At 40.8% G+C, this 25,765-nt stretch overlaps 2 protein-coding genes and 1 long non-coding RNA gene across 5 annotated transcripts; 1 reads left to right on the top strand and 2 right to left on the bottom strand.

The window, feature by feature from the left end:
* Positions 1 to 350: 350 nt before the first annotated feature.
* LOC112461005 (signal transducer and activator of transcription 5B) lies at positions 351 to 10,737 on the bottom strand. 3 transcript variants are annotated; one of them, XM_025026013.1, is made up of 10 exons: positions 10,247 to 10,737; positions 8,737 to 8,887; positions 8,486 to 8,642; positions 8,059 to 8,399; positions 7,802 to 7,945; positions 7,243 to 7,714; positions 6,445 to 7,120; positions 6,198 to 6,362; positions 5,890 to 6,127; positions 2,279 to 2,453 (listed from the first exon to the last, which is right to left on the bottom strand). In XM_025026013.1, exons 2-10 carry the CDS (start codon positions 8,862 to 8,864, stop codon positions 2,279 to 2,281), a joined length of 2,496 nt encoding a protein of 831 aa, XP_024881781.1. In that variant the 5' UTR covers positions 8,865 to 8,887; positions 10,247 to 10,737. The 3 variants fall into 3 exon arrangements, with proteins under 3 accessions (XP_024881782.1, XP_024881781.1, XP_024881783.1); XM_025026015.1 differs by lacking the exon at positions 2,279 to 2,453 and adding an exon at positions 4,118 to 5,300; XM_025026014.1 differs by lacking the exon at positions 10,247 to 10,737 and having other exon boundaries at positions 351 to 2,453; positions 8,737 to 8,864.
* Positions 10,738 to 11,399: 662 nt separating this feature from the next.
* LOC112461008 (major facilitator superfamily domain-containing protein 10) lies at positions 11,400 to 14,483 on the bottom strand. The gene is made up of 7 exons (XM_025026017.1): positions 13,537 to 14,483; positions 13,200 to 13,462; positions 12,805 to 13,096; positions 12,450 to 12,670; positions 12,270 to 12,360; positions 12,009 to 12,146; positions 11,400 to 11,936 (listed from the first exon to the last, which is right to left on the bottom strand). Exons 1-7 carry the CDS (start codon positions 13,754 to 13,756, stop codon positions 11,842 to 11,844), a joined length of 1,320 nt encoding a protein of 439 aa, XP_024881785.1. The 5' UTR covers positions 13,757 to 14,483; the 3' UTR covers positions 11,400 to 11,841.
* A 1,389-nt stretch (positions 14,484 to 15,872) lies between these two features.
* Positions 15,873 to 18,961, top strand: LOC112461009. Its single transcript, XR_003041507.1, has 3 exons — positions 15,873 to 15,982; positions 17,778 to 17,979; positions 18,672 to 18,961. It is a non-coding gene; the product is annotated as an uncharacterized LOC112461009 (long non-coding RNA).
* The last annotated feature ends 6,804 nt before the right edge of the window (positions 18,962 to 25,765 follow it).

The raw sequence follows: 25,765 nt of genomic DNA, 5'->3' as shown, positions 1-25,765 counted from the left end.
AAACATCGAATTTACATTTTGCTCCTCGAGATTTCGGATATGGAGATGTACATCGAGCAAATCGTGTGAATTCTATTCTAAATATAGCTACAGCAATAAACAGCCGGGTTACTGGATAGCTTTATGGGTAGCCGCCTACCAAGGGAAAGACCCAAGTTTAATTTCTCTGCCTTGCCATTCTACTTATGATATAACAGATTTTGGATGGAAAAATATTATTTCATTGTATATAATAGAAACAAGTGTCCAAAACTTAAACAAATCACATGTTATACATTACAAAGCCGCGGTACTTTACCCCAATAGGGACGAATATCCATTAAAGTAGAAAGAAAAAAAAGAAACAACCATTATATTTGCTCTACAATTTACTTTATTCCGCGTTTAAACATACGTGTCACGTTATATCGTAAAACATACAGGGGAGGGAATAGGGCACCGTAGTAATTATCTATAATAACTTGAAGTTATTATAGCTACTTAGTTTAAGTTAAAAAATAAGGAGATATGTAAATTCTATGAAAATTAGTCTCCTTACTTTTTCCCTTCTCTCTCTGTTTTATATTTCTAAAAATATTCCTTAATTCTAAAAATAATTCTAAAAGTTTGTGTTAGATTTCAATCTAAATCGCCGCAAGTACATAGGTACACCCTAAATTATTTTTCAAAGACAACTTAACTCTCGGCAAAATATTACATAGGTCCAAGAAATTTGAGATATCACTGAAATAAAAAAACTTTCTTAAAAATTAGTTAAAATGATATAATCTTAAATCGACGAGATCTTTACAGAACTTGCCGAAATATTGCAGAATACAAAATTTAAAAATGCGCAAGGCACTTACTTCAGGTTACATCACACAATGCACTTTTAAATCTACATAACACGCGCTATCGTTCCCTTTAACATTACTTTTCTGTGTAACTGAACCAAATGCGACGAAACCAAAAATTTAATCGATTCCCTGTTTTTCCTTGGCTACTATCCAAATGCTCTATTTCCAAAATTCAAAATGCATGTAAATGGCAATTTGACTAGGTGATCGTGGAAATGATGGTCTATGCATTGTTGAAGCATAAGCGTACGCTCTAAAAATCTCTCTTCAATGAGTCTCTATCGTTATCTAATAATCCTAAACATTTTAATTAGGCAAGCAATATTGCAAGGAATTTGTTTTTCTCTTTATAATCATTTAAAGATGTAAAACCAATTTGTAACCATGGTATCATAACTACACAAATTATTATAAAAAAAAGAGAAAGAAAAATATAATATGATTTACAGTATTTCGTTAAAATGTTCTCTATAAAACGATCTAAATGTTTAACAAAAATAATTGTTATATCAATCTCTATATGTAATACTATATATATATGTAATATAGATAGATATTATATGTATATCTGCTTAGTAGAGCTTATAATCTGCTATTCACAAGCGACATACAGTTCTATTTATAATTACTCTCTTAGCACTTCATATGTTATAGACAATAATATATATAAATCTTTGTACTAAGTCTCTTTTACATTTTGTGTAAGAACTTAAATTACATTCATGAACGTTACAAAAAATGATACATACGAAGAGCTTAAGGAGAGGATAAAATTAATGAAATCGTTAACGGAAACGAATATGAAAAAACAATTTTTGGTTATCTCACTAGAAGAATTAATAAATTTGGAATATATAGAAACACTGAATCTAAGAATAGCTTGTTCCTTTTCATTAAAAAAATTAGATATATTAATGAAAAAGATCACAATTTTAGTTGCAACGTCAATTCATTAAACAGATACGAATGTCTTCGAATCTATTTAATAGTGAGTTGCTTAACGTATCAACATGATTTACGCAAGAGCCCTTGAATGTATTCAAGGGCTCAGTCAGTGCAACTTGAGTATAAGAGAACAAGATCAACAGAGATATATTACATATATATCATATTAGGTAAAAGTGATAACAATCTTTCTATAATCTTCTAAAGATATATAAGAAAGCCAATTTTTTCGTAGCTAGAAAACACTGGCTATGAATCGTTGTTATAAAAGAAGAGAAGAGAGAAAAAGAAATATAATTGCATTATTTTAGGATACGTTAATATCCCTCCCCTGTTAACAATTCGCGATACATTGCATTCGATTGCCTCCGGCGCGCTTCAGGCGTGACTGACAAATAGAGATCGAAGAAAGGTCGGGATTAGGCCTGCAACGGCGATCATTACGGATGTGCCGTCGTATCTCAAGGACGACGGTGCGTCTCGTATAGGCATACCTCCTATTGCAGCTTGGTAGATTGGTTGTACTGCATGAAGTCGAAGCCGAAGTTGTTCAAGTGATCCAAGTTGAGATTTTCGTCGATCGATGACAACTCGTTGTTACTCATCATCTCCATGTAGTCCATGTCCGAACCTGGCTGCCCAACGCCTGACTGGCCGAGACCCGGAGCGTAGCTACCACAGATCAAAACACAACCCCAATCACTGGCAATCCTCGATAATCATTATCGTAGGTTTAAATCTCGCCCTCTCTTCCCTCCGTATCTTTCCTTTCTCTCTAGCTTTTTTTTTTAAATCTGGGAATGTATCGTTCACTACTTTTTTGAAGGTGACCGATTATAGCCGGGATAGCCGGTACAACACGGCGAAGGGAGTACGAATGACAACCACAAGAGCCCCACCCAAAACTAGGCTTGCACGTCGGTCACTTGTCATCTCCGAGAAAAGCAAAATGGGAATCGTAAAATTCGTAAATGATTCTTTTCCCGTCGTTTTACCTCTCAACTCGTGCGGCGCACGAGAGCAACGAAACGGCAATATCGTTCCAATGAATCCGCGAGCAATAACGTTGCTCAATTGCCAGCTGCGAGTGATTGGAGCTGCATTTTGCAGAATAGTATTGAACATTCTGTTGTGGTTGTACCGGCTTGCTCCAGGCCTTTGCCTCTTTTACTTTTACAGACACAGTTATCTTATACGAGTAACATATCTGCGCACGTGGCACTGTTCTGCTAAACGTGGCATTTTTTCTTAACACGCGAATGTTTACGCTACATGTATGCAACATTACAAGCTACAGTATGCAAAAGTTATATAATAGTATAAAAGCTACATTAAAGCCATGAATAAGCCGTTGCATTAGAAAAATGAATCATAGAAAAATACTTGGCAGTCGAAAAATTAATTTTATCCTAATTTCTAATCAATATTTCACAATGGTCCACAATTGAGATATGATTATATATGAATATCTACTTAATCGAAATAGAGCCGTTTCAACGATAAAAACGAAATATGTTGAAATAAAGTATATGTGTTTGTTAAATTTATTATTATAATAAATTTTAAATTCTTTTGGGTTATAAAAATTTGCGTGTGGTTATACAATATGTGTTGTGTTTTGTATGTGTGTATATGTATGTGCGCGTTCGCGCTCGCGCGTGTGTGTGTGTGTCAAAAAATAAACAATACTAAAAATTAGAGTAGAAAACAGAGATCGCATTTTTAATACCAATTATACAATTTAACGCATAAGCTAAACATATAAATTTAATGATATACAAAATTGCAATTGTGCGTGAAGGCACTTTATATTATAGTAATTCATTTAGAGAATCTCCTCAAAATACTAATATTGCATTATTCATAAGTTTTTACACAGTAGCAATGCCTTTTAATACTAGATTTATAAATAGCTGATTAATCACAGGCTTTATTCATGCTATAGGTAATGAGTTGCATTGCTGTCAATTGCCTTTGTTTCATTCTTCAAATGAACATTACTTCAACATTTTTGTTAATTAATGAACAATATGTTTAGTATACAGTAAAGTATACAGGATGTTGAAAAACAATGTAGACAAACTCGCTGAGGGAGATCCAGGGAAATAAAATAAACAACTTTTTCCTCTGTATCCCTCCCTCACCAAGTTTGTCTATACATAGTTTTTCAGGACTCTGTATACATATGTATATATACATACATATATATATCTTTATAGATAGATAAAAATTATATATAAAGAAATCTGTATCAGAGATACATGCATATACGTATACATGTATATATGTATATATGTATACAATATATAAATAAATTATTTTTTAGTTATATATTAAGAATATTATTCGTTATATATATTTTTAAAATTTCAATCTGTTTTGACAAAAACTTGTATTAAAATTGGAAAACGCATTTGTCGTAACAAATACAAATTCCCGTTGTAACTATAACAAAAATAGATGTATAGCGTTTAAAATACTGACTGTAATTGCTTATTTGAATACTTTAGCAGACCATATGGGTATTCATAGTATTATCGGTAAAGCTGAAAAATGATACGTTTGTAATATAATTCTTTTTATAATTGTGGAGCTGAATTATATTAAGATTTAAATATGACTATATAATATGAACATTCTTGTTTGTTTATATGTGTATTGAAGAATATTTGAGCAAATGATTAAAGCACAATTGGGACGTTATCGTATGAATAAAGTCTCATGTACTTATAGTATAAATAAAGCCTTATTATTGGACAAAAATACTGGGGTACACACAATAAATATACATGGGAGAAAATGCAATGTAAGAGTTAATCAAAAACCGTTAAAAAAAAAAAAGAATACGTTGAGTAATTTAATAAATGATGATTTAACGTGATTGTTACTTTGTGGCGTCACTAGTCATACATTTACACATATATTTTGAATTTTACAGCAGATAATGATTATTTATCTGCATTCACGTCACAGTTGTTTTGTTCAGACAACCATATACTCGGAATAACCCAATATCGTCCAACACATAGTATCAGTCATTACAAAATTCGTTGAATAATGCGTGCCTTATCGTACATTACGGTCTAAACTCTTCATTTTTCCCCCTCGCTCATCTGGCTTAAATCTATCTCGCTCATTTAGCTTATTAAACAATACATTATTTTGTAAAAACTTTTACAAAAAGTACGATCGCGCAGTTATCATTACATTTTTCTATAGAAATCCTTGTCAAAAGACTTATATTATAAAAAAAAATGAAAAAAATACTGACCGTCTTTGCAAAAAAAAAATAGAAAATCTAGATGTATGTAAAATGTGAGTTAAGTGCAAGGAATGTGTAATACTTGTTTTCATTTGCAATAAGCTCACATAAATTATTGTCTTCGATTTTCATTTTTTTCAAGCCGGAGGGATGTAATATGGTACTTTGGTATTGTGTTTCATTTTCATTCACAATCTGAGATAGCAAATGACGAGAAATAAAATCTTCTGTGCCATCAACAAAAACGGTTTCAATATCTGTTAAAAGTCATAATCAATTATATGCTTGCAGTAGTAATCAAAAAATTTAGAACTTTCATTTTAAAATTATTCATAAAATACGATAGCACAATTAATTATATACTTGTAGTGATAAAAATTTAAAACTTTTACTTTAAGATTATCATTTATAAAATACGGTAGCATAACTAATTATATGCTACCGTAGTAACAATCGAAAAACTTTGAATTATCTTAAGATTATTAGTCATAAAATACGGGTGATATGTTTGACATCGATATACAGATGTCCGGTAAATTATGCCACAACCGATGAAAAAGTGATATCTCGTGAAGAAAGTAATGGAAAAAAAAGAAATATATGAAACAAATTTTTAAGTACAAAAAAAAATCATTTTCTTCGAAAGTTGCGCCATCAATTGAAAAAATGTTTTGCTATCGTTTACTTAATTCACTGGACATCGTGCATAATCTGAGATTCGTTTCTCTTTCAAGGATAACAAAGTACCAAATGTAAAGGCATATCGACATCTCGATATTTCATAGTTGATTTAGTAGAAATATCAGGTAAAGATTACTGATCCGATATTATATCCAAGAGACTGACCTTGATGCTACGGATGGCGTGTCCCGCGTGGATGGATCTGGTGGACTATGCGGTGGAAATACAGTCTGCGGTGTGGCAGGGTAACTTCCACCCGGACCGCTCTGGCCGTTGTTGCTTACGCCTGTTACGGATGAATGGGACGGCGTTTGACCACCGATGCTGGGCAGAGCGCCCCAGCCTGGCACATGTGTTACTAAATATGGCTTGACGTACCCGTTTGACGTTTGAGTTTGGTTATCTATAGAAATTAATTTATTATTACTATTATTAATTACTCACAAACGGTAAAATTAGTCTATTATACGTACCAGTAAATGGAGTGTAATATTTGCCGAAGGCAGTATCTTTGCTGATATCTGGATAGAGATACTGCAAATGTTGCATATCGGCAAGACGATCAGCCAAGCTTCGAATAGCAAAGTCTTTGCTAGTAAACGGTTGCAGCATGAAGACATGTTCTGATGTTGCTTGATCTGATAACGTTAAGATACCAGTTATGTATCTTCTCACATAAAATTTATCTCAGTGTATATCGAATTAGTTTCGATACTTTACCTCCAACCCAAGCAATAGTAATACCGCCGAGTTCTGAATCGGAATAACGCATCAAAAAAGTGCCAACCGCGCAGTTTGCCAGCATCTCTTCAGCTTGTTTCTTCCGGATGAATCCGAGGATGTATCGGTCGATCCATGGACCTCTTAGATGTTCCCTGGTCAATTTCATAACGGCATAAAACCATTCCCAAAAGGTAAAGTTTCTTTCGGGTAATGGTTCTTTGCAGAATTGCGCCCAACTCAACAGCATGTTCGAATAATCCTGACCGATTGAATTGCCATTGCTTCGGAATGCCTTCTCCGCGAGAAATCGGAGATTGTCCTCGGTCAAAGGATGACCAGTCGCCGAGCGGAACTTCATGTTCAATGCCTCCGCCACTTGGGCCCACGGCACTTTCTCCGGTACTTGGAACGGCTGCCTACCCGGTTCGGCAAACGCGTTATCCCAAGTGACCGTTGCCCATGCATGTGGTTCCTGGTTACCGTGTACTATCACAACCACGGGCAAACTCAGGGTCCAAACTTGAAATACTAATTCGCCTCCGCCAACGCAAAACTGCGATTGAAATAGTAATGAAAATTTCTCATCCATCACGGATTCCGTACCCTTCTTTTCCGTCCGCTTGATCTTCTTCAGCTGCATGTTGCGGAAACTCACCGAGAGTTGCCTGGTCGCCTGCAAAATAATATTACGTAAGCGCGATTATACTTTTAAGCTTTGAATTGTTCTCAAAATACTTTTGTCTATTTGCACATTATGACATTTAACATACAATGAATATCAAAAGTCTCGCACACCTGGTGATACTCCATTGTGCCTGTGTTATTCAAGATCTCGCCGCTGACCTCGCCGCATTTTGCCATTTTCTCACTTTTCAACAAAGCGTTTGCCTGTGTTTCGCTAATTATGCTCACTTTTACTTGCGGCGGTGTCATGTGAACGTTCAACTTGCCTCCGACAAGAAGGCGCACTGTGCTTGTAAAACGAGTGTTAGTCTTCATGACTTGCGGTGGTTGTTTCTCAATAATAAAAGTACTTGTGACAAGCGAACTGAGAAATTGTGTGATTTGAGTGTTCAAAGTTGGAAGAGTATCTCGAATGCCTGGTGGTTCACATTGGAACTTTTGCTTCAAACGTTCCGCTTCCTTGATCTGTTGCCGAGTCTGCCAGATTAGCTCGGCGAGACTCTCGCACCACTCCTGAATAGAATCTAAATTGTTGGACGCGAAATTTGCACCATTACCAGCCAATTGCTGATCTCTCTTCCACCTAATATCCGAAATATCAGGATTATTGATAGTTCGATAAGAGGAGGAGAAGTCTATATCTTACTATCTTTACATATCAATGCTTTACCTTATTAGCTCGTCGTCGAGAATTCTCGATTGTAAAACATTCAATTTTTTAATAATATCATCCAATTTCTCCATAAGCATCAAACGTAGACGAACCACGCCATTTACTTTTTGACTCAGTTGCAGATCCTGCTGTTCTTTTTGTCTAAATAAAGAAGAAGTGTCTTGTATCATAAGCTAACAGAAATTGTAATATCTATTACGTTTTAAATTGTAATTGTAATATGTACATCTTAAATTGCCAACAAATCGTCTTACCTCCTAATCTTTTTTTCCAACTCCATATTTTGTTGATTCTGCACTTGCATAGCGATATGTTGCAAATGGGCATTGAGTTTCGTACACTCGTGATAACTAAGAGCGAAAGATTCCTGCTCCTGTTCTATCTTTCGCAAGTCCTCCCCGGTCTCATATGTCTTTCGCCGCAATACATCGACCTGATGAGCTATTTCCGTAACCGTGTCGCCTAACATCAAGTTGACCCTGTCACTGGTTATCAAACCTCCTAAATGTTCGGCTTCCGCCACCAATTTCATCTCCGTGCCCAAACAGTGTCTAATTATTTTATACAACGTCAATGGATTGTCACTGTATCTTTGCTGTAATAAAAGGATAACAGCGATGAGTAACATTTTTTTTAAATTCAGGTAAATAAACACGAAAAGCGGCACGATATATAACTCACTCGGAACATGGTAGCAGCCTCTATCAATTTCATCTTTGTTACAAACATATCTTCCGTGGTAAGAGTGTTTGCTTTTGATTCTAACTCGAGTATCAATGATCCGACAAAGCTGTTTACGTAGTGCTCAAACTGTGGACTTTCCGTATCTACGTTATTCCTAAAACATTAACGATGAAATAATATAAATTCTCATTCATCTAAAAGTGACTAAATGAAAAGGTGCTTCCTCCAAAATTATATATTATTCTTACCACAGCTTTTCTTCTAACCATGATGACAAGAAGTGTCTCACTTCAATCGGGAAATGTTCGCCATATATATTGCGCACCTTTTGCAACGAGTCTTGCGACAGTTGCTGTGCTTTTAGCCACAGCGCCATTTTGTCAGATAATTGTAATCTTTCTGAGGAAAGAAAGTGTTCGTTACATTACGTTAATCGAGATATTCCCTTTCGCAGGTAAATATTCGAATCTTAAGGGCGACTGCGACCAACCTTGAATTAATTTAATCGGCGATTTTAATTCTAATTGGCCAAACCGCTCACAGTTGGAAATTCCAAGTACTTACGATTCATACGATTCATCGTCGCTAATCTAATCTATTTACTCATGTGTCATACAAAAATTCGTTCTGTATTCAGTCCATAGAAATTAATACGTCGATTAATACCGCAGGTATTTAATCGACGCGAGTTAATCGCCGATTAAATAATAGTATTTCTTTAACGTAAATAAAATTGTCTTTCATTGACAGAAAAAGAAAGAAATTAGAGGTCATAAAATATGAGATTTTGCAGGAGGTAATTATGCCGTTTGTATCAATCGTCGATTCATTTCTTGTTGACACAGGAAGATATTTAAATTAGGAACGATAAAAACAACTTAAAAAATTGACCCGGGCAATTCTGCCGTCTGTGTCAATCGTCGATTAATTAGAGTTATTTAATCGAAATTACCCCGACATACAAAATAGACAGTTTTGAAAACGTTCAACGGCGTTTCGTCGCTATATCTCGGCAAGTTGTAAGTACCGACAAAAAAATATCATTATAAATAGATTTTGCGAATGTTTCTTCCGCGCGTTGCAGCCGAGCGGGAAGCTATCGGAATCTCGATATACAAATAAACTGCGATACGCGAACATTATGTAATCTGATATCACTCGGATGATCGAGGATGACTCGTTGCTAAAGTTCGCGGCCAGATATCCCAGAAATATCGTGTATAACGAGTAATCGCGTAGTTTTTCCGAGGCTTATTATTCGGAAAATATCTCGAACTTCGCTTGGAGACGTCCCCGTTCATTGAGCTTACAACATCGATGGTAATTACGTCCGTAATTTATGTTGAAAAAAAATGAAGCAATCTCGCCGATTTATTTTTATCGGCGACAATTTAGCGCACTCGCCGAGGGAGGAGAAGACGTCGCGCGCTGAAACTTGGAAGGAACGGAAGTTCGCGCGAAGGAGCCCAAAGGAAAAAAAAACACGGCGACGACGAAAGTTCGTCGAAAAGTCTCGCGACGAAAAAGCTCGCTCGCCGAAGCAGAGGGGAAGAAAAAAGCGTGTATCGCGCGCACGTACGTAACAACGTAACACGCAAATAGATAAGAACGCGGGGGGAGGGGAGAGGATAAAGAGGGGAGAGAAGGGAAGGGATGGCGAGAGGGAGCGGGGGGACGAAGCGGGGAGCGGGGGTAGAACAGCGGGCAAAGAGCGAACGAAGACTCGGCTCCGGAATTCGAGACTACTCGGAAACTCACCCGATCCTCGTCCCCGCTACTCGCACGTTTTTCAGAAAGAAGACGTTTCTCGGCGACGATGTTATACGACGCAATACATACGGCGTACGCGTAATCGTAGCCGTTGCCGTTGCCGTCGCCGTCGCCGCCGTCGCTGCTGCTCCGCTCGCCTCTTCGACGTGTTGTTTCACACCGGCGACCTTGAAACTTATCGCTGACGCGCGGATGCGACGTCAGCTATAATCCGCGCACTGGCCGCGCAATAATCGCGGAAAGGAGTACGCGTATTGCGCGCGATCGGACTCACACCCACGCTGCCATCAATAATGCCCGCTCCTCGTCCTCGGGACCAGCCTGTCTCTGTCCCTTCTACCGAAAGTTACACCCCGAAGAAGTCCTCCTACCGCCGCTTCCGCTCCAATCCGCTCCCTCGGCCGTCCTCTCGGCCGCGTACATCACAGGCCGTCGGGCACCGTCGGACGACGCGGATGACGGCGGAGTGAACCGACACGGGTGGAAATTCTCGGAATTTCCTACCGTAAACGGCGCCGGCGGCCGACGGTGGGGGCGCGCGCGCGCGCGAGTGGGACGTGGGACGGCTCACGTGACCGTCGCCGGACCTGCGCACACTGCACACTGTCGCCAGCCGCAAGCGGGATGCGGGATCCGTGATCCCCGCGCGCCGTGATTTATCGATAAACCACACCGACGGGTCTGTTTTTCCTCCTCGCGCTCCTGCTCCTCGCCGTTTTTCTTTGCACGCGCGCGCTTCGTGCCCCGTGGGCGCGCTGAAGTAAACGACGATAACGGCGCGCGAGAGCGCGCGCAAATTGTAAATAATTGCGAGAGAGATCTAGTGAAGCCCCGTTTATCGATAAATCATCGATTTATTCGTCCGGTTTCTCCGTGAAATACGTTTATGTCATTATGCAAATCCGTCCAGTTTCGCGGATTTCCTTTACATTTCGGAGAAAGAAAGTATAGAAAGTGTAGGAATTTAATAAAAAGAAAACACAGATAAGATTCAAGAATTACGTAATAACGTATGATACGTATGGCTATATAAAATGTTTAATTTATTGAAATATCAGAATAATTTAAAATTTTCACAAAATTGTGAGTAAAATTATACGCGTATAACGCATAAATATAAATGTATATATTTTTTCTATAATATATTCTCGTTATATATATCACAAACTTTACGTATAGTATATATAAAATATAATACAATATAGATAACAAATACTTTTGTTGTATGTGGGTGTATATGTACACACACAATATACTCAATCTGTTCGGCCTATAGGCCTTTAAGTGTGTAGCAAACTAGATATAAATAACAAGTGTGATGTTTAGATAGATCTATTAATAGATCCATTTGTTAGAAATTGTTACTTTCTTGATATCACTGTGATATCATTATCATAGTGATATATATATCACTAACAATAAGATATCAAACGTAATATATAGAGTATTTAGTTAATTTAAAAAAAATCAATATATAAAACAGCAGTAAAACAGTATAAAAAGATATAAAAATACTGTTTATACAATATTCTTTAAGATTAGAAAAAGGCAGAGGACGGCATAACGTTTGACTATTTCAGATATTACAAGGTACGCATGCTGTGCAAAATCAGTGGCGGTAGCGTGAGCAGTACAGCCCCGATTAGATACGTCGTGGCACTCCCGATGCACCAAAACGCTGAAATAGGAATGCGCGCGTTAAAGAAAACGAAACTGATGAAGCGAAAGCATTTGCGTAAGTTTAATTTACCTGTAGAGGCGACGACGGGTCCGCAAGCGCGAGCCAGTGCACCTAGAGAGCGAAATATACCGGTGATCGCACCCTTTTGATGTTCGGGTCCAATACGCGTCACCAGAGTCATCATACAGGTGACCACCATCGCAGTGGCTGTAATTTGATAATATGATGCAATTGTTATTGCAATGTATTATCGCGTGTACCATGTTCAAACGATAAATTCGAATTTACTAATTTCCATATCGGTAATAAACAAACAAACGTAATGCTCACAAACTGCGAAAAGAAAAATCCCGACACCCAACATCTGTACATTGGTAGCGATCCCGATGCATATAAATGCGGGAATTATTAGCCACAAACCCTAAAATAATATTAAAAAAAGGTCTGACTGAATGAACAAGTATCACCTAATAACGGAGAAATGTATAGAAAGATTGACAAAAAGGTTACCAGCTCGCCGATGGTTTTTGTTCTATTCGGGGGTATATGCCGCACCCAACCGCCCTGTAAAATTGCCATTATCAGTCCGATCCAGAGAAACATCCAACCTTGTTGCATGCTAGTAAATCCGAACGTATGATGCGTCAAAAATGTCAGAGTAAATTCCAAACCACTGTATATAAACAGATATATGAAGTACGCTCGACCCAATATCTTCAAATCTTGTTGATCTGAAAACAAAATCCGCTCAAAGTTCACAGGATCTTTTTTGCTGCTTATAATTTAACAATGATACAACTCGAGTAATAATTTATATGTAAGTTACAAGAGATAATTATTTTTGACATTCTCTACGTTAGGATACCTTGCCGATTCAAGTTTAGCACTCCATTAAATTGGAAGAGATCGATAGGATTAATGTAGGAAATTGCTCCGGATAATCCTTTTGCTAAAGTAGTCGCTCTATGTTTTAACGACAGACTTTCCTTCAGGTAGTAAGCAACAAAAAATAAGTCACTCAAGGCGAGGAAGAGCGCAAATAGAGCTGGCATCACATACCACGTGCCTTCTCTATTACCACTGGAAATCCACGCGAAAAACGCTCCTATCATTGGTCCCACGACGAAACCGATGGAAAAGGCTATCCCCACAAGTGCCTGCAATAATGAGAGAAAAACGCAATTTGGAATTAAGTGGTATTTATTTTATAGGAATGCAATTTATTTATGCATTAAATGCTCGCTCATTTTGTTTCTTTACCATTGCCTTTCCTCTTGTTTTCGGAGAAGTGACGTCACTGATAACAGCCATCGACAGACTGATATTTCCCTTACTGATACCACCAAGAAATCTGGCCAGTACAAATATACCGAAATTCATAGACAATGCCCATAAGAGGTAGGACAGTGAAATGCCTATCAAGCAGAGCAACATCAACGGTTTTCGTCCGTAAATATCCGATAATGCTCCAATGATTGGTGATCCCAGAAATTGCAAGAAGGAATACATAGAACCTAGGAAACCTGTGAAGCAAGAGACAATTTTAAAAAGGTATAACGTGAGAATTATCTTTTTGAACAAAAGTTCAACTACCAACCTCCATAAAGAACTGTGCTGACTTTATCTGGCGCGTCAAAGAATACTTGTATGCTCTTCATATGGCTCAAAATACTTGAATACAATCCATGTCCCTTTTCTATCTCTTTATAATGGTCCAGTAGAGCTGGCAGTAGCGGCAAAATCATTGTGAACGCTAGGAGATCCAGCAGCAGGGATACGAACACCACTCGTACTGTATTATCCTTGATTTCATTCATGTTTTTTTTTCAATATACAGTATTACACTATCCTCAAAAATTTGTATAAATTTTTACTTAATTTTAAGGATTTTCTCTGCGTTTATAGATTGCTCATATCCTCACACTCGGTCCACGACAGACTGTTACGCAAATCGTTCGCGGATCTCCTAGATTCAGGAAGCGATTACTCGCTGTAATTTAATTTCAAAGCCACGAGTATACTTGCAAATTTGATTGGTATCTTTTATCCCATTACATAATGTAAACATTGTCATTTGTTCAAATACGTTCCTCAGCCCCGCCCCGCAATCGTAAGGTATAATAAGGAAGAGTTTCCCGGTCCCGTCATCGCGGCACGGGATCGTTAAGACAGACTCGTGTCACCCAAAAGTGAAAGGCTCTAATCTACCATCCGGCATCCCGTTATATCCCACACATGCTTCGCATAATGCGGTCAGTAGTGAACATAGTAAACGTCGCATAACCTGCTTAATGAAATGATCGAGTTGGGGGTATCTTCGGAATCTGCGGCGGGTAAGGTAGGAAATATTCGATACCGATGGATGGTCAATCAAATTATTTATCTGCATCCGACTGGTGTCGCTATCTCCCACTATCTCTCGATAAAATAGAGCGCCATATTTTCCGTCAGTAAAGTAGAGACCGTGTTTGCAGAAACTGCATCATCCGTCATCCGTCCCGTGGCAAATTGTGAAAAAAACGGCGTCTCCCCGGATTTTCGTCGATCTACGAGAAACACGGCGAAAATGTAAGGACTACGGCCTGGCGAATTCGAGATGGAGAAGCGGCGGCCGCGAGACTTCTCAGCGAAGCGACGCCGAGTCGCGAATCCAAGAGATCGTTAGATTGTTTTTATTTGCCAGTGAAGCGAGAAATAGCCGGCGAGCGAGCGGACGGACGGGCGGGCGGGCGCGGCGCACCCAAGAGGCATTATATGATGCACGTTCCGACTTCCGGCAGCGTGCGCTCGCGCTCTCGCTCTTTCACGCGCGCACAGCCGCACGCTCGTGCGTGTGTTTGCGCGCTCGCGCTCGCGCGCGCACAGGCCCACTTCCTCGCGTTCCGACGCTCGAACAAAGATCTTTTCAAACCCGTACCGAACTGTAACATCGCATGGCCCCGCGCGCGAACGATCGTTTCTAAATGCTCTCTCCGCTGCAACTCAATACTCCCGATGCCGTTTTCTCTCTCTCTCTGTCTCTCTCTATCTCTCTTTAACCGTAATGCACGCGTCTCCTGCCTGCGAGATTCACATTCTCTCTCTTTCTCTCTCTCTCCATCCCCCTTTCCCGTCGTCGTGCGTGTGCACGTGGAAATACGAGTTACGCGACACGACGGAAGGGAAAAAAATCAAAGCGTGAGAAACGATCCGCGCGCGATCGATCGGACGCGAGTATACTGCAGAAAACGCGTTCTGCTCTTTAGAAAAGAATGAAGATTCCTGGCGAAGTATATAGGGACGCCTGCGAGAAGGCGAATAAATCCCGAGCGAGCACGATAATCATCCCTGACCTATAATCTCTTGTGTTACACGTATATATTTATTATTGTATTAGGACAACACGCACGTTACCGATGTCAATGTCGATGTTCATGTTTACTGGTTCGCATAGTCGATCTCATTGCCAGTTATTTGTTTCGTTTGAATTTATGAATATAATTTCAAAATTATATAAGTATGTAACTGTAGAATTTTTAAGTATAGCTCTAATGTCTATTTGTATCAATGCAGATTAATCTTAATCTCGGTTCAACTTAAGTACCATTTACTTTTTCTAGTTCTAATTTTAAGAATTAGAAAGGAGTAAAAAGTAAAAGTTAACCCGAGATTAAAATTAATCTGCATAGAAATGGACATTGGAACACCGCACTTGTAAATTCTAGAGTTATATTTATATAATAATATACTTATATAATTTTGAAATTGAAATGAAACGAAACACACAGAGATCGACTATGCGGACCAGTAAATAATATCCTTGACATTGACATCAATAACATGCTTGTCGATCGTCTTAATACAATAATAAATGTATACGATATAACACAAGGATTATAGGTAAGTATTTCTAAGTATGATTCTAAATTTATAAATATAATTTCAGATCTGAATGAAAATAAAGTGGACAGATTGAGAAAGGAAGAGAAATAGAAAAAAAAAGAGTAAGCGAATAGACGAAGCGAGCGGACGAAGAAAGTTCTGGAATTCGGAAACCGACCACGGTAGGCGAGACGAATAATTTGATCGTGCGATCGAGAAGGATCTGTCATCGGAATTGCGCTCGTATCTGTCGAAAATCGTGGCGTTTAACGAGCCGGGCTGATTTACGCGTTGCAGCAGGTGGTAGCGATGTCGTCCGGGACTCGGGACCGGCCGTCAAAAACTGCAAGGGTACCACCGGGCGCTTGCCATCTGGGCCCCTGCCTACCGCGCAAAGGTCCATACGGTCTACTGACGTCCTGCGTGCCCCTCGAGATTTCCAAGTGCGCTTATAAAGCGATAAGACCGCGAAATTGCAGGCTTCGCGGCGTAATCGTGGCGCCGCGATATTTCCCAACGCGATTATTCGAATAAGATATAAATGACGGTCGTTGCTCATTAACGACCCGCTATGATATCCATTAGATAATGCGATAACTCTTAAATACAGGGTGAATTGTTCCGAAAATCAATCTTGTACGAAGAAAATTTGTTCTAACTTTTTTCGTCTCTTTACGAGGAATCGTCTCTTTCCTCTTTTTCCTTCTTCCTTTTCAATCAGTTTAAAGACACCCTGTATAATGATGTGTTTTGTCTACAAATATAATTTTTATGTTATTTTTTTACGTTATAATTCAGCTTTCGCGTAAACTGTAATGAGTTTCACATGAGACGTTATTTCCTTAGACCATACTTATTTTAGACTGTACTCGAGACACCTAATTTCACTCGAGTTGAAAAATATTCCGACATCATGATTACGGTAATCCAGCGCGCAAACAGAAACAGGCACGCGCCGGCAACGTTCGGCAGGTGTTGACATTGACCAAACTTCGAACCCCCCCAACATTTTCCTGGTTTACTCTCCATATCTCTCGATGTTGTGCGGATTTCGGTTACTCCGAAGTTCGAAATCGATCAAACGTTGGTGTTCAAATGTATACCGGGTGGATGCTTACGATACCTTTACATTTGTACTTACTTTTGCGATTTAACGAACCCTCGCATAGATTGAAAGGGTTTGTTAAATCGCAAAAGTAATAAAACATAATCTGATACCTACATTTAATATTTTTTCAGGTTTTCGAATATTTTCTCTTATTGTTGGTATCTCTCAATGTTGCTCCATTGTACGTTTCAGGGATTCGAAAATCGACGTAACGTTGATTTTCGAACGTGTGTGGTCGCTAACACATGTGGTTGGCGATTGTTTAACAAATCCTGATCGCAAATTGAAATACGTTATATTTTCCACATAGTTTCTTAGAAGTAATCGATTGTCGTAGGTAAAGGAAAACAATCGGGAATTGTTCTCAAAATATGTCGACCTTCCATCAATAATACTTTACCACCGGGAGAGTTGGAACAGACCGGATATGGTTAAAGTTAAAAGTTTCCTCAAAACTATAACATATATACGGAGGGAAAAAGAAAGCGTCGGGATTTCAAAAGAAAAAAATATCTATTGAAAGAGTAGAAGAAAAAGGCTCTATAAATCTAAGCCAAAAGAACTAATGTCCAAAAATGACAAGCGTTACAAGTAATGTCCAAAGTTGTAACGTTTGTCATTAGAAAAGTTGCACAGTAATATATATAATTCAATAAGTATTAAAAAAAATTATATAAAAGTATTATTAAATTATTGTCAAATATCCAACAGTCATAAATGCGCGAATATTAGGCTTCTCGAATGTGTTTCGATATATGCAAACTCATGTGTTAAGGATTTCGACCCCATAGGTAGCGTTAAGTTAAAACTAATAGACGAACAAACGAAATGGGCAATAGAAAAAGGAAAAAAATTCAATCTTTTTCTAGCGGCATCGAAAACGTCTGCAAAAGTGCAAAAAGCAGGAATGTTGCCTGACCACGATGATGCGAGGGAAAAGGATTCTTAAGAAAAATTCCCACGGATGCAAATTCCAGGATTGTCTTTCCACCAACGTCTCTCGGACCTCGGACGGGTCATTGATGACCGGCAAGAAAATGTGGTTCCCTTGCGACTTTTATTCTCATCTAGGTATTCTTCAGATTTTCGGGCGTACTTAGAAATTTTCGGTTCCTCTCTGTTTTTCCCATATTGAAATGCATTACAAATTGATTATTTTTTTTTATACGCGTAAAGAAGCGTTAAGAAGCCCAATAAATCATGTTGTATAGAGTAAGTAAATTTATAATTTTTGAAAAATAAATGGGAAGAAGACAAAAGAGTCTTATATTTGAAAAATGTACGGTAGACATGTACGTATAACATAAGGATACATTCTGTGTTGTATACGAATCACATAGATTATATATGGATTGTGTATGAATATGGAAACACATATTTATAAAAGATGTAAGTATTTATCACAAAAAAATGTAAAATTAATATTAGAGATGTAGTACAGTAAAATATTTTTATTTTACTTTAAAACAAACAAATATTAAAAATTTTCCATTGTATAATATAAACCTATGTTATATGGGAGTCTACTGTATTTAGCAAACCGTTTTAATATTTAATACACATATTTAATACATATAAATTAACCCGTGTATTCTCGAATGTAAGATTCTGATGGAGAAAAAGAACATCTTACTTTTCAAATGAAACAACGTTTCATCATACATTCGCACCCCCGAAGTCGAGTGTCCAAAACTCTTTAGATTTCTCTTCGTTCTTAAAGATTGAGGGATCGAAAATTGCTGATACTGCATTTTTGCTTCTAGAAAGAATTGCCTGTAATCCAATCCAAGTTGGACGCCGGCGGCAGGATTCTCCCGGGAAATGCGAGCAAAATAGAGAGGACGGATAAAAGACAGGAGCGAAGAGGAGATACAAAGAGAACGGCAGACTCGAAATTTTCTCGGAAGCAGTGCTGTGAGCGTCGCGAGATGAAAAGCCCGTGGACAATGGGGACAAAGGAAATTTTCGGGGTACCGGTGGTGTTATGTACCGGCTGGCTGGCAAGCTGCAGCTCCGTCGCCGCACCGCACCGCACCGCCACGCCGGTAGCGCGATGCACAAAATCCTGCATAAGCCGCGTTGCACCAGGGCCAGGTATACAACACTATTCGCAATTGACGGAACGGACGGGAAAAAGAAACAGTTTTTTGGAGAGAAAAGTTTCCACCGGTATTTTAAGCTTCAAACCCCAGGCTCCGTCCGGATGTTCGACCGTTGAATTTTTCAAGCCTGAACATTTTCAGGCACGGTTAACAAGCGTTCGATTATTTAGGATTCTAAACGTTACGCCCAAGACATTTTCACTCCAAGTTTTGAGACTTCATGAAATCACGATGTTTGCTCACTTCTAAATTTTCTATCCTTCCAGCTTAATTGTCTCACAAAATATTTAACCGTTGAAAGTAAAAATAGAACGATTAGCCATTAATATTAATTGCTAAAAATTATAAAATGGCAATATATGCTAATGGCTGAATTATTTAACTTTTCTTTGCAAAATGCTTTATCGTGGATTGTCCTAAGACATCTCGAATCTCTTTCAAATACCACCCAGGTTTTCGGAAAATTCCATGAAAATTTCACATTATTTATAACACAATATTCCGTATATTCAAACTTTCTTTTTATGAGAATCCTGCTGAAGTAGAAATAAAGATAAAGTTGAAGAGAAGAGCGGCATGCATTGAATTGATCGCATCCGCTGGTTCCTTCCAATGCTCAAGGATGACATTCAGGGATACAATATTCAAGGTTGTCTTTTAGATGTAGCTTCAGTTAAAATAAATTGCAGGCAATAGATCCTTACGAAGGAAAATAAAACTCAAACTTATCGTTCGTCCTTCGTGACCTTTTAATTGCCGTCAAATATGCCGCTGGCTAAAAATAGATTTAAAATTCTGCCGAAACGAGCTCTGTTTAAAATATCGAGTTTCGTTAAACCTTCGTGCACCATTTCGCAGGTCTAAAAGGTCTGTCAGCGTTACGATATTCATCCGCACGGAGATTCGGATGAGCACCGTGCCCTTGAACTTCGTAAGCTAGTTACGAGTCTCCCTGTATGTCGAAGGGTGCCGTACGAATAAGAGCAAGGGGAGAGAGATAGTACTGCAACGGTTTATGTACACCATAAATGATCCCGGGGTCTTTCTTCTTTCTAGAAATCTAGATGGACGAGGTACCAGTTCCTCCGGTATAAGAGGGATGCTAAAGGAGAACGGGCTCCGTCAACTCTCCGAACGCATAGGGTGGTACACGTGGTGGAGTGGTACACGTGAAATACAACGGGAGGTATATATGCGGAAACCGCGTCGGAGCGGTCAACCTCGGCCTCGGGAGAGGTAGAGAGAGAGAGAGAGAGAGAGAGAGAGGAGGAGGGGTAGAAAGCGTGCAGAGGACGAAGCGCAGACGATTTGGGACGCAGTTTAAGAGCCGAATGGCGCGGAATAGAATAGGGAATAGTTTATGTGACGTTTTAGGGCGTAAGCCACTTCACTTCCATGTAAGGTCGATAGGAATAAAATAGAATATGGCTCATACAAGTATAATGCGGCTCAATATAGTTATATAATTTCAAAATACTCTACGGGAGAAAAAGATAGACAAGTCGGTGCGGAAAACTCGGGGAGTGATGCACCTCGTGCGGTGTTCCCTTGAACGTAAATCATCCCCTGAGATTAGATTTTTCCCTCATACTGAAGAAATATAAAAATTACTAAATAACGCGATTAATTACAGATCAAGGGCATTTTAAGAAGACGAACTCGATAATTTCGAGAGAAACGAGGCACGATGATTACAGCGAAACACGACGGATTGCAGCTCGCGTTGGCGCGATTGTGCTCAAGAAGAATACGACATCCTCCGAGAGAGGAAAGAAAGGCGACAGGGAGAAAGGAAAAAGAGATCGCGCGGGCGATCGAAGGAGGAAGGAAAGCAGAAAAGGAACATGGAAATGAAACGATAAGAAAAAGAGCGACGAAAAGAAGGAAGAGGAGGTGGGGAAGGAGAAGGAAGAGATGGTCGCATATATACGCTCGTATATGCGTGCTCTCGCGCGCGCCGTTCTCTCATCGAGCGCACGCACCGCACCGGCGTGGGCACCGAGCGTAAGTATATGTGAGCGCGTGCCCGCGCAACCGACAGCAGATGCGCTCGCAGAGCGCAGCTGTCCTCCTACAAGTGGTTCTCAATCATCCCTTTCCCCGATTTTTCTTTCTCCCTCCCCCCCGCCCCCCTGTGCCCCCTTGCCCCTTTGCCCCGCGCGGGAGTTCGGGGCACAAAGGAAATCGCTGTGCGACGATTACACTTCGTCTCGATAAACATCCGCGTCGCAGCTGATCGCGAGCGATGATCTCTTTCTCTCCCCCCCATCCCCCCCCTCCCGCCTCCCCGAACCCTCGTCCGCGCGGGGGAGAAGGTGAGCGCAACATTGGAAAAGGGAGCAAAGGCGAGAAATATAATGCGCGTGTCTCTGGTGAGGGAGAAATATATAGGTACGCACACGATCGAGGGACACGCCTGGCCGAAGAATAATATGTATTTCTGCAACGATCACACACGTCCTCGACAAATTCGAGGAATTTTGTTTCGAAATCGGCTGCTGCGTCATGTGATAGAAAAAAAAAATGAAGCCAATAGATGATACAAAGGTGAGCAAGGAATTGAAAACATGTATTATACGAATTTGTAATAATCAGGCTTTCTCGGCGAGCTTTCGCTCTTTTCGTTGAGTCAGAACAACGATCGTTATGAATTGCAAACGAATAATGTGTTATAGGTCGATAGAAACATGAGGCGAATGAAATGATCTCTGATAAATATGCGATGTCAAAGTGCTGGCACAAAATAAAAGCTATATATGTAATAAAACGATAGAAAACGATCCACGTAATATTTAAAAAAGTACAATGGAACTAATATACGAGGACAATGCGTTTTCAACCAGTCAAACAGTTAAAAATACGGACGAAATGTTACTTACGAAATTCATCGTGCGGACAACGTTAAGATAATGTGCCACGTCGAGAAGCGTGCTGCAAATAATGTTTGAGAGAAGCCTGTTCCAACCTGTTACAAAGTGGAGCCCACGTTCTTAATGACGTGAACACGTGGTGAACGTAAGTTTCAGCTGTTCCAGGTGATACCGCGACGTGTGTTACGCGCGGACCGACAAAGCGACCGTAGCTGTTTGAAATCGGTACAATCGTGCTGCCTCGCATTGCTGCGCCCCGATTGAAACGTCATTCTTCCAGATCTTACTTTATTGCTTCGTCGATTTATCCGACGATCGATCATTTCTGCATTAATGGCCAATCTGAAGTTCTCGTGGCGTAATTAAACTTTTATACAAGGTGTATAAATGAACCGATCTCTTCACGAGTCAAATCTTTTTATTCGTTGGTAAAATACTGCGAACATTGATATTAAATCGTAATTTTAATATATTTAAATCGTCAAATAGACGTTCAACTGAACGAAAGCTGAGACTAGCCGAGAAATACATTTTATTTATTAGTTGCCTACAATGCTGTATTTTACAATTATTTTAGAATTGTTGCGAATAAGTGAATTTATTAACGTATCATGCGATGATTTTAAAGACAGCATTCGCTCAATTTTCGGGTAGCTATCTTATTTACATACGTTTGTAGGTGCATAATCAAATGCGGCATGGCGAACAAAACGAGCATGTGTACGTTCTGCGATGCGTAAAATTACTGAGTAAACAGGGCTAAACACCTTAGCGAGGTGACGGGGCAGCCGTCGTCCCGCGGATTACAAGGCATTATTTATAAAGCACTAACGAAGAGGCGTTTTTCGTTAGCACGACAACGTGGTCAGCGTTGCTCGAGCAGGAGAAATTTACCGGAAAACGTTAAGTACAACACGAAATGACCTACGATGTTCGTAACAGCTCGAGAAACACAAATGCTTATAAACATTAGACAGACATAACATTCGTTGTCTTATCGTCTTCTTTGGTTGCTCGCTTATACCGTGACCGTTGAACGAAAACATACAAATTTCGTTTCGTATTATTACTTATATATAATAATACATATTTTTCAAACTATATATATGTATGATATTTATAAAAAGTTGTCAGATCAGGTAATCTATCGAGTATTTGAAGTTTATTTTTGACAATTTTTGTGTTAAAATTCAAAATAAAGTTCTATTAATTATTTTATGTGCTGTGCGATGTAGAAGTTTGAAGAATTAGAATATATGCGCACATAAAAATATATATATGTATATACTAAAATATACACATTATAAATAAGGCTTCTATTCTGAAATCTGAGCCAATTTGATTTTACATTTGTTCATGTCTTTGAACATACACGTCTATTCGCATATACGATTATTCGCAAGGTTTTCCGAGGTTTTCGCTCCGATAAATCACGTATAATAATCCGGTGCTTCGGCAGGAAGATTTTCATCGTTTGGGGCCGATCGGAAAGAAGGCAGGGAGGTAGGCAGGCAGGCAGGCCGGGCAGAACGAAGCCAGGGCCAGGAGGACTCGTCCCGTTGCGCGGCGGATATCTGTCACATTCGTCGTAAATCAGGCACGGGGAGCGAGGCGCAAACCGTCATCACGCGCGTGTATAATCGTCAAGCGTTAATTTTAATCGTTCCTTCTTTCCCTCCTCCCTACCACCGAATGGCGGGATCTCTCCCCCGGGTCCCGACGGTCTCCCCGGTCTCCGATTGGTCGCCGGCCGCCTGTCGCTACCTACCTACCTACCTGGACGGAAGAAGCAACCTGGACGGAACCTGGACGGTGGACCTGGACGGAAGAAGGATGAGGGGCGGTCGCGCGCATATCGCGTCACATCGCCTGAAAGGAGCCGAAGGCGAAATCCAGGACAGCTGATACAATTTTGGCGGGCTCCGGACGTGCGATCGGAATAATGCGGGAGAAACTAAAAAAAAAAAAGGGAAAAACGGAGGGAGGGAGGGAAGGAGAAGGGAGAAAGAGAGAGAGACGCGCAAGGGACGCCGAGGACAAGAGCGGGGGGACGGAGAGGCAGGCAGGGCAGGGACAGAGGCGAAAGAGAGGGAGGGAGAGAGAAGAGAAGAGGGCCTCGAGAAAAGGGACGAAAAGGAAGGAAGAGGGAGGTTCTCTTCGATGTTCTCGGGGCCCCGCCGTTGAGGCGCGTTGCCGCGTTGCCATCGTCGTCGTCGCCGCCGCCGTCGCCGGTGCGGTGCTCTCCAGTCTCCCGTTGCTGTTAAATAAGAATAAGCCCGCTTCTCCCCACCACTTGGGGCCCAAAACGAATAAAGGAGGCGGGACACCTGGCCGCAACCGCAGTTTGCTCGAGGACCTCGCCGTGGATGGTCAGCTTTTCTCGTCGTTTCCCGAGGAAGTCTCCCTTTCCGCTTCGATCCTCGGACTCTCGCTTATCCTCCCTTGGCGCGTGCATTCCCAGATTTCCAGTCTCCCGTTGTAAGTGTTGTGCAAGTGGAAGACGGGGAAGAGACTACAGAGAAGCATCTCCGAAGAAGATCGACGACGAGAAGGACCGAAAAGGAGGAAAAAAGAGATACTAGAAAAACAGAAAGAGGAAAAAAAAAGAGAGTGATCTATCGCGAGTGACGGACGACGATCTAACGACGCGTCCGATTTATTTCCTGCGTGTGACGCACCTCGATCGAGCCGCGAGCGCGCCGACCGGCGCGTCACGTGCCGAAGAACATACGAAGATCGAAGGAGGAAGAACGAAGGCGAAGACGGCGAAGAAGAAAAAGAAGGGGCATTGTGCGAGGAGATCGAGAGCTGCCGGCCGCGTCACGCCGGATTGACACGGCGATGATAGACGTCGGCGGCGTCGAGCCGCATCTCTGATCTGCGGCGCCGATATCGCCAATCGTCCCCTCCCGTGAGAGTGACCAGGCGCGGAATTTGGAACCCAGGACCGGGAAGAGGAAGCGACGAGAGAGCCAGCCCCCCTTCGTTGCTGCCTGGCTTTGGGTAAGATCGGTGACGGTAAGGTAAAGTTGATTCTCAATCTCTCTAATTGTAATGCTAGCGGGGAAAAAAAACCTCCAGAGGAAAGAACGGAAAGTATCGAAAGATTTCTTTATTTTTTCGACGACGGAATGGAAACGGAAACGTGTGGCCACGCGAGGGCATCCAAGTCCGAGTTAACGGGTCGCGAGGAACGTCTCGTCTCGTGCGATTGTTTTCGTTTCGCGGCGCGTCGTTCCGTTTTTTGTACTCGGGAATCCTCGTTCCTCGTGCCTGCTTCAGCGACCTTGCGGGATCGAGGACGGATCGACGTCGCGCGCCGGGGAAAACGCGAGAGGGTTCTCTCTCGAGAGGGAGAGAAGAGCAGCGATCCCTGTTCGCGGGAGAATTTTCGGTCGCGGCACCGCCGCCGTTCGCCAAAAGACAGTACGCTCGATATATAGCGCGAAGTGCGAGGTGTGCGAGACATTGTTGTGCACGCACCGACCGTCGGCGATAGAGTCGGGTTACGAGTTACGGAGAAACGAGAAACGTCGCGAGCGATAAACAATAGCGTGTTTACGGGCGAATATCTGCGCGCCGCCTCCGCCTCCGCTTCCCGCGAACGGGCGGCGGCGTCGTCGGAAGTCGAGTTTCGAGGATGTTACGTCATTGTTACGAGAGCCTTCAAAGAAAAAAAAAGAAATATCGATTTAGATCAGGTAAACGTGCTTTCTCGCTATAGTATTTCGAATCGTCGCCTTTCTCAAGGTTTCGTGCTACTTTTGAAACGAACGATTCTCGCGCGTGCATGTGGCGGCATGGTGTCTCTTTGTGCGTGCATGCGTGTGTGTGCGTGCGTGTACGTGTGCACGAATTAGCGTGCCCAGAGAGCCCCCGGTTTCT

This window comes from Temnothorax curvispinosus, unplaced genomic scaffold (assembly GCF_003070985.1).
Source record: "Temnothorax curvispinosus isolate PA1 unplaced genomic scaffold, ASM307098v1 QBEX01010978.1, whole genome shotgun sequence".
NCBI classification, from domain to species: domain Eukaryota; kingdom Metazoa; phylum Arthropoda; class Insecta; order Hymenoptera; family Formicidae; genus Temnothorax; species Temnothorax curvispinosus.
The sequence above is the reverse complement of the archived record's forward strand: the minus strand, read 5'-3'. Positions and strand labels throughout refer to the sequence as shown.